The sequence below is a fragment of the Haplochromis burtoni genome, unplaced genomic scaffold, assembly GCF_018398535.1.
Source record: "Haplochromis burtoni strain Fernald_Lab_line unplaced genomic scaffold, NCSU_Asbu1 Contig_71, whole genome shotgun sequence".
NCBI classification, from domain to species: Eukaryota; Metazoa; Chordata; class Actinopteri; order Cichliformes; family Cichlidae; genus Haplochromis; species Haplochromis burtoni.
Genome location: NW_024582432.1, coordinates 949,869 through 959,352, shown reverse-complemented (window position 1 = coordinate 959,352; position 9,484 = coordinate 949,869). Strand labels below are relative to the sequence as shown.

General features: G+C 42.1%; 1 protein-coding gene across 1 annotated transcript in view; it reads left to right on the top strand.

Moving 5' to 3' along the window:
• The window catches only part of LOC102305472 (SAP30 binding protein), a 23,403-nt gene extending 15,306 nt beyond the window's left edge, over nt 1-8,097 (top strand). Inside the window, exons 5-10 of the mRNA XM_005923803.3 lie at nt 3,145-3,233; nt 5,762-5,853; nt 5,969-6,081; nt 6,157-6,215; nt 6,882-6,969; nt 7,363-8,097. Coding sequence (XP_005923865.1) covers nt 3,145-3,233; nt 5,762-5,853; nt 5,969-6,081; nt 6,157-6,215; nt 6,882-6,969; nt 7,363-7,541 — 620 coding nt within the window. The 3' untranslated portion in view covers nt 7,542-8,097. The remainder of the gene's footprint in view (nt 1-3,144; nt 3,234-5,761; nt 5,854-5,968; nt 6,082-6,156; nt 6,216-6,881; nt 6,970-7,362) is intronic.
• Nucleotides 8,098-9,484: the final 1,387 nt, after the last annotated feature.

Below are 9,484 nucleotides of genomic sequence, written 5' to 3'. Positions count from 1 at the left end.
ACAGTGTCCGTAAACTCGTCCAAGCTGTTAGAAGCAGCCTTATATAGATGGCTGCTACGATCATCCAGGAGGTACTAAATTGCATTCGATTTATGTTAGAGCTTGATATCTTTGCAGAAAACCTGTGATTCATTAGCTGAATGTAATCCCCGGGAAATCCAGTTTGCCTTTTTTAGTCAAGTGTAAAAAATATATTTTTAAAAAGAAATCAATTGTTGTAGAAAATTACACCTTTTGGAAAAAGTACAGTATATATTCTGACTTATCCTTTGTAGAACCTAATAGCACTCAAAGCTGAGTGCCTCAGACATGGCTGTAATTATTTGCTTAAAAGGATAATAATACATTTGTTGAATTTCTTTCAAAAATATGTGAAAGAATCAGATTTTTTAGCAATGCCAGCTGGGTGTTGGTACAGTAGGTGTATGAATCACTACCTAGACCTAGTTGACTTATTCAAGCCTCTTTGTCCACTGACTAATAAATGAAGGACTAACAAGGACCTGGCAGTGGTTAGTGAGTAATGACTGATCTGTACAGGTGTGTAAGGAAACATCAAATCAGGCAGGATATGAGTGATACAGGGAGTGGCGTTTTATACACCAACCTCTTAGACTGTAAACCTCTGGCACTGACCGTCTCTCTCTGCTGTTGGTTAATGCAGCCCCCAGCTGGATGCGGATGATGGCACAGATTAGGCAGTGCGACACCCATTCGACATGTGGTAATGCATTGCCACGAGGGTAGACGACTCATAATTACAATTAAAATGAGAAATTGTGATTTCTCATGGATTAAATGTTTTATTTTGAAAGAATGTCTCGCAGAAAACGAGTGTGAGAAGAGTTGTGTAACATATTTGTTTATAAAATGGATGAAAATCATTTTAAAAGGTGTCAGCACATCTCACTGTGTAATATCTGCCATCACTCTCCACGAGAGGAATGGCCTCTGCTCACAAATAATTTCCCGCTACCGTCACCTCTTCCAAACTTCTAGCCTGGCTCAGGCATAAAAACAAGTCCCAGAGGAAAAGGAGATGCACTAGCGCGATTTTAAAGCTTTCAAAGCAGTTGCTATTGCCACGAGTGTACTGTAGTGTCAGTGTGACTCATAGCCTGAGCCCGGACCCTTGGCATTCCTGCAGTGGAGCTCGGCTCCTCCATCTTGTCTGTCAGTAAATGTCACAGAGCATCTGGCTAAAAGCCTTCTGTCAGCAAGCTGAAGATGGCTCTTTGTCTGTTTACTGAAGGGACGGACATTGTCTGCCTTTCCCAGAAAAAAACCCCAGGGCACAGACTTTGACTTTCTGTCTGTTTTTAGGAAGACAGATGGTGATTTAGAAACAGAATATAATCTTTTCTCTGTCTGTTTATTACTCTCAGATTCTTCCTGTTGTTTGAGAATATTCCTTCCCATGCTGAGCTGAATAATTAGCAGGGATTTATTTATTTTTGTATTTTTACACAGGCTGTGATTTATTCACACTTACACTGCTACTACCATCCGACGCACTTCAGTGTTTAGAGTTTGTACAAGGGCACAAAATTGTCAAGTAAATCTCAGGTTGTTTTAAGTGGATTAGCAGGCTTCCACACTGTTAAACCTTGTTGCAGCAGCACTGTTAGACAGTGTTTGCAAGTCTTTGTGTAGAGAGAGTTTTATAAAATACCAAGCTACCACCTAATGCCTCTGAGTCATCGGACTTGCCTTGTCAGGTTTTTATTGTTTGGTGCTACAGAAGTTTTCTGTCTCTAATAACTGAGGTTTAGTGCCACAGACTATTTACACAAGACCAGTTCATGTTCACGTAACTGTATATCTCTATATATCTCTAAACTAGTTCACATCTTAGGCATGCGTATGAACCTATGCACATGCATGCTCAGCTTTACTTTTGTGTCTAGCCAACAGAGGGAACGCCCTGCCCCTCCTTTACCCCAACGGGGGAGGTTAACTATAACCATATCAGTTATCCAACAAAAGGGAAAGAGAGGTGCTCCGCCTCTTAGTCTTCTGACATGCGGGCAATCGGTGCACCAAAACACTATAGACATGTGCGCCTCTGTGGACCCATATGATCATGATCAGCAGGCTGATGAAGATAGAAAATGATTAGCATCGTGTCTGCACACGAGCAGAGTTCAGCTCTGGCACATGTTGCTTAACTGTGTTGCAGTAATGTTTCTGCTCACATAGAGCCAAGATGATGCAGTCTCCATTATTTCCAAACACAGGTTTTCCACTTTGCCTCAGTCCATTTTAAATGATGGCTTGCTAAGAGAATTGTCTATTTTTAATCCTGTAACACCTGAAGGGGAGCTCAGGTTTGGTTTTTGGTCTTGTGTCAGGAATTTGAATATATACTCTGATAAATGACTTTGGGTCTAACGGGATTTTTTCCCTTATGTTCCCTGATTGAAAGCTGGGTGGGATGTTTTCTTTTGAATTGAATAAAAACATTAAATATAAGAATAAAAGTAATTGGGTTGTGCGTATGTGATGATGGGATTTTGCTCTGCTCTGTAAGCTAAAGTGTGAAACAAGACACAGTAAGCACTTTTTTTGGTCTTTTCATGTCCAGTCAGGTTCTTACTTGTCAGTGTTCTTCATAGAGCTTCAGCAGACACGAGTTCCTCCATCTGCACATACATGCACACTTGCAGCATCTACTCACCGAAGTACTGACAGCTCTAAATGACTGTGTCTGTGTGATTAAGAGTTAGTGACACAGAAGAATGCCTGGCCTGCAGTCAGAGAGAGCAGAGGGAGACAAGTCGAGCAAAACAAAGGAGACGAAAGGAGTCTGCCTTCTCTATACAAGCCCCAACAGCAGCCACTCCCTGCCTGGGACATGCTCTCTTCATACCACACTGCCCTGTAAAACTTACTGGCACACACTTAGGAGTAAGATGAACACAAAGGTGCTCAGGAATTCTCCAGTAATACTTTGACGCACATTAATCGAGTTTCTTCTCCAATTCATGTCCGTATTCCACCACCTTCTCTCCAATTTCTCATTTGGTGGATGTACTTCTACATTTTAGCCGTCTAACGTAGCTAATCCTGCATGTAAAGACACGCAGGGAAAAGCCACAGAGGTGAAAGCACATTAGGCTTATGTTTATTTTTCTTTCCTTCCAGCTCTGTTTTCAGAAAAGGTGAGAAACATGTCACCTGACGAGATCAAGATCCCCCCCGAACCCCCCGGACGCTGCTCCAGCCATCTACAGGTACCCAACACCACTGTTAAACGTTCTCTTAACCACATACATTTCACTTGCAGCACACGCTTTAATGCTGTTGTATCATGCAAGCAGCTTGAGTAACACCACTTAGGCCACAGTTATGCCTGCTAATCAGATTTGGGGGGGGAGGGTGTGTGGTTAAAGCTGGGGTTTGGGGTTTTATAAGGGCTTGATTGAATAATCTGGGGTTTTGTAGACTTGTTTATGTGCTGGATAACTACTTTCCAGGTAGTAAATTCATCCTCCTAAAAGAACTTGTCATTAGCTTAAAAAAGAAGAAATTGGTTCCATGGGGAGAGAAAACAGTCTGCGCTCACAGCCTTGGCATAAGATCAGATTTAAAAACCAAGACTTGAAACGCTAAAGGTTCGAAGCTGCCTCATCCACACACGAAACATATGGGATATTTATGCACTGAAAATAACCTCCTGTTGACGCCAAGCGACTCATTTAGCTTTCACTTGTTCCCTCTCGGGTTAGAAATACATTCTGGTGGCGACATAAATCCTGAGGCGCACCCCTGTAATTAAACCGGCACACAGTGTCATCCTCAGTCTGCTCAGCATCACCGCTGCTGATTTCTTTTCACTGCTTTGCATTTTCGGCGCTTCCAGCTTCAGTCAGTTAGGTTTGTCTTCTGAGGAGCAAAGGCAGGTCAGGACATACAGCTGACTTAGTAAGTGAACAGCTCAGCAGTATCCCCTCTGGGCTGACACTCCCCCACCTATCAGACGAACAACTAATGATTCACCTTCACCATAACAGCCTGGATATCCCTGCCCTCTGGGCTCAGAGGAGCTGCAGCACATGTACTCTCACAGTATGGCTTAATTGGATTTCGCAAATATTCTGTTTTTCCTGTCAATTCACCAGCGCTGGAATGTAGCCACTTTGTGAACTGTTTCCAAATGCCTTTTGCAATCATACCGCGACCTTGAGATTAGAGCAGATTAGAGCGATCCACTGGCTGCCAACTCACTGAGCTCAGTCTGAAACTCGGATATCTCTGGAGAAGATTTGTGTTTTAGGAAAAGCTGACCACAATATCTGTTTTTATTTTTTATAAGTCTGCATTTGACAAAATTTTGCTGCTGGAAATTCAAGTGAAACCTTCTGAGGGAGAGGCAGGAAGTGTCCAGACTGGTCCAAATCAGAGCACCAGAATCACTATCATGTGTTAGCCTAATAAAAAAACAACAACAAAAAAAACCCACTTGCAACAGCTCCAATAGTTTTATCAGTCACCAGTAGGTTTGTTGGGGCTTTACATCAGTGTAAAGTAGATATTTGACTATTGTACCTGTTATATAGAGAGAGTGTCAAATTGGAAGACTTGTAAAGATGTTTTCTTTTGTAGTTTAAAAGTTAAAATGTGACAACATGGTGTAGACAGTCTGCAGCAAGTGTCACTCACAGTTTCCTCTTGTGCATTTTTGGCTACTTCTTTAATAAAAAGAGAAATAACATCACTGCCAGTGAGTGCTTAAATGCTGACAGTCGTCAGCTATACTTGTATAGGTTATCTCATAAGATCTACATGCATCAGTGCAGAAGTATAAATGAAGCTTCTAATGTCATTTGTCCAAAGTGGTACAACACCGAAGTGTTGCTCTCTAACAAATGCATAACTTGTAATTACAATTTAAGTGGGGCATACAGTTACTTTAAGGGTGCAGAGTGTCCATAGTGACAATGCTGTGAGCATGTTTGTTTTTGCATTTTCTGTGGGAGTCTATAGGGATGGACTCATCTTGGAACAAACTGCATATTTTGATGCTGATCTATTCGCGACATGCTCGCTGCTTACCTTCAGCCATTGCCTTGTTTATTTCACTGTTTATTGACATCCTATTTGTGGTTTTACATGTGGCAGAGGGATGCTTATTGAACCTTGAAAGTAAATAGAATTCATTATAGTCCAGATATGTTTAATATTAGTGTGCTTGTTAATCTCAAGAATCCACACAAGATATTTTAATTAAGTCGGGGATTTATTGTGCACATTTAAAGAGTTTACTTGAGGAAGGTCAGAAAGTGCGTCTTCAAAAGTAATTTTTTGTAGTTGTTTACATCAAATTATCCAGCCAATAGGGATGGCTTTTTAGAAAACACTAATATTAGAAGCACAGGAATTAGTTTTGTTGCTGTTAACACAGTAACAGTGGACCTAGACATGTAGTGATGATAAAGATACCTGTATGGATGAACAAGAGCACTATCCTCTTATTTCTTCTCTTTCTATATTAAGACCTCATGCATCACTGTGGATCTGGGTACATGTGCCAGCTCTATGTGGTTTAGTTGAACGTGGATGTGAAATATTTCTCCGCAAATTCAGGAAACTCATCTACAGTAACTCCATTCCTGGTATAAACATGTTGTTTATTTCCTAAGTGACACTGCATTGTGACACAAGTGAAGTGAATTGTAACAGCGGTGTGTGTGTGCGTGTGTGTGTGTGTGTGTGTGTGCGTGTGTTCTCTTCCTTCACCAGTTTGTTTGTTTTGTAACAGGAGAAGATTCATAAGCTGTATGAGAGGAAGCTCCATGGAGATTTTGACACAAACGCCCATATCCAGCAAAAGAAGGAATTTAGAAACCCAAGGTATGCAGCTCAGCTGGAGAATGCACCCACACCGTCAAACGCACACATGGGCTGTCAGCTACACGTGACAGCAGATGTACTGTTTGACTCTTATGAAGCTCCTCTTTGTTTTCAGTATTTACGAGAAGCTCATTCAGTTCTGCGCCATAGATGAACTGGGAACCAACTACCCAAAAGATATGTTCGATCCTCATGCCTGGTCGGAAGACTCTTACTATGAAGCTCTCGGTAAGTCTTTTTATTTTCGCTTACTTGTTCTTTGTGATTTCATATCAGCGCTCATAATTGCTTTTAATCCTCCAGCCAAAGCTCAGAAGGTGGAGATGGACAAACTGGAGAAAGCCAAGAAGGAACGGACCAAGGTGAGCCTAACGACAAAGAAGAGTGGATTACTCTGTCAGTCTGCATCAGGGGCAAGTCTCCACCAGCTGTACTTCATTTCTACTTTACCTCCATCTGACACACAGAAATCAATGTTGCCAAGTTGAGCTCTCGTAACAGCAGCTCGGGCCCAGCCCAGGGCAGATGTACTTGTCGGCTTCACCCATTCTGGGTTGCTACATAAAACCAACTGCTCCCCCCACCCCCCCCAGTATGTCTTTCTATGGATTCTTTTGACTTTATGCTGGGCATCATTTCAGACAGCTAAATGCTGAGGGTGATGGGAGTTTCCAAGGACAATGTTGTTTAAAAACATAGTGATACCTGCTGCCATCAGCAGCATCATTCCTGCTGTTGCACTGAGCTGGACTTGAATGAACATGTAGAGCACAGCAGCTATTCTGCCTGATGTGAAATGAACCCACTGTTATGTAGCTACAGTATTCAAGCTAAGAGACATCAGAGCTGTTCACAGTATTTGTAGTTGTGCAAAATGCTTCGCTTACATATTATTGTAACCTCTGCTGTAGATTCTTAAGTTGAGCTTTTCAGTGACTGCGGTCAAGTTGTTTTTTTAAACAATAATAAATCAAACAATTTAAACCAGTGTTTTAATATATGTGTGTGTTGTTGTTGTTTTTTCCCAGATTGAGTTTGTCACGGGGACTAAGAAGGGCACCAACCCCTCCAGCACAGCAGCCTCCACCACCAGCAACACCACAACTACATCCACAGGTAAAGCACTGCAACATCTGCTAGCTTCAGCTGCTCCAGTAGTAGTGTGATCAGATTGGACCTCAGGTGTGCACGAACAAATGAGGCTATTGGGTTAGTGAGGTACAGTCCAAAAATCTTAAGCCACTTCTTATTTGTTTCCATTTTGCTTCCAAGAAGCCGGCTCTTCTTTTTCTTTGTGCTTTTTCAGGCTTTTTTTGTTTGGTAAGCCATTGTTACAGATAACAGACACAGTAGCAAATAAACAATTTTAAAATTAATATAATTTTTAAACGCTTTGTTGCTAGCAGGCGGTCACAAAAATGAGATGAACGATGCATCCTGCCAATCAGTTAATCCAGAAAACACAGACCTGCTCTTACTGACTCCTCCCCTGTGTTTACTATGTCACAGATGCCCAGAAGAGGAAAAGTAAGTGGGACTCTGCACTCCCTGTGACCCTGGCCCAGCCCACCCTCATCACAACCACAGCCACGCTGCCCGCCGTCGTCTCTGTGACAACAACAGCAAGCGGTACCAAGACCACCGTCATCTCCGCAGTGGGTACCATCTTAAAGAAAGCAAAGCAGTGAGGATGATGAACGGGCTGCAGCGTGACCGACGGCCTGTATTGTGCTGCAGCCGTTATATGTGTGAAAAGTGATGGACACGTTTTCAGAACCAGCCCACAAATTCTTTCTGCTCCTCGTGGACTCACAAAGACTAAAAACTGCCTTCTATCTCTGGGATTGTATCTGCAATTATGGCATCACAAAGCCAAACTGAGCGCGGGGACAATACTCCTCTGTAAATCTGATGCATGCAGATCTTTCTAAACAAGCGACTATGTCATTGTGCTTTTTTCTTTTTCTTTATTTGATGGCAACATTTGTTTATTTAAGACAGGAAATTGTTGAAACTGTAAAAGGGTCCCTCACAGAACAGATGTAGTTAAAATGTCTGAAGTTTATTTTTCTATACATAGTTGTGGTACAGTATTTTCATGCCTGCTGTAGCACTCGATTGTAATCGTTCTTCTGTAGCACAGTGAATGACTCTGAGCTGAGATGTTTGTTTTTGGGTTTTTTTTACTCTTGTACGTATGTATTGATAAGAAGGTGAATAAATGGATGAGATGTTGCCTTTTCACTTGGTTTCTCGTCATTTGCGCAAACTGTGATCACTCAGTCCTCTCTCATTTCACATATGGCTGCTTCTAGGAGAGCGTTACGTCTTTGTGCTTTGAAAGGACGCTCCGTGGTTATCCAGGAACAAGCTCTTATTGACTGCACACATTGGCCTGAATCTGGACTGAAGACTCTCTCTGGCTTTCGTGCAGATGCCGCCAACACATTCAAACAGTTTCTATCTTTTCTTTCAGGGCGAAGCATCTGCGTTCCAGGTGAGGTTATGCTCACTCTAACCTCACACTCCTCATCTGACTTCTCTGGAAAGGGGAGTGTCAAGACATTTATGTGATTATGAGGTACTGTAGTGGGTTAAAGCTGGCAAGAATCAGCAGGCTCTGAGCTGCCTTGAATTTTAAAGCAGCAGCACGTCCCATTAAGTTATTTTTAAAAGCTGCACATAGTTTTTCATAACCTTTCATACTTGGAAGGTGGGTGCAGTCCTTTAACTTGCCTAACTAAATATCTGAAATATGCAAAAGTAAATGTCTTCCTTGTTTTCCAGTTGTTTATCAGAACCTCACCCTGCGATCCCAGTCATGATGTTGTCGTATAATCATCCACGATGGCCTGCAATTACACTGATGTAAATATACCGTGCACAGCTTTGCGATTAACTTTATACTTTGTCCTCAATCACAAGCTGACTTCCTAAATTGGCTCTCACTCATTAAACCTTTGGTATTAGAGGCTGGAGAAGACTCTGCGTTCTGAATCTGAGCTGTCGGTGCGACTCCTGAGGGAGGTTTAAAGTGCAGATTATGGTTTAGCACTGACTCATTTATGACATTCAGTTGAATCATACCCACATTTGGCCACAAGCCTCTATAGAAGTCATGCATTTGGTAGAGTTGCATGTTCGTGTTCTTATTGCATCTCAACATGTTTTTGCAGAGCCTGGAATGCAAATGAATGGCTGAAGACTGCTGGTGGCACAACTGTGATTTCTCCAAGCTTCAGTGATTGAGGATAGAGGAAATACAATTAGAGCCAGACTGGAGCTGATTGGATAGTTGTTTTATCACGTTTGGCTGATGTTATCTGACTTCAAAGCTTACAACTTGAGGCCTGTGCTTTGGCAGGGCCTGCCCTGTAGTGCTCTGTTTGTCCCATAGTCATGCCTTTCAGGTTCCTGGGAGCACCTGGCAAGTCCTCCCTGAGCATTTAATAGCTGGAAGTTGCAGTCTTAGATCTCTCCATTGACTCAGCGTTATGCTATTTGCTTCATGGGCTTTACTTCAGCTTTTACAGTTTACACCACCAGACTCTTGATACATTTAATATTCAAACAGTCATCCAACTGCTAAAACCCTGATAACACTGGTAGAATTTGGACAGTGAAAAGTTAA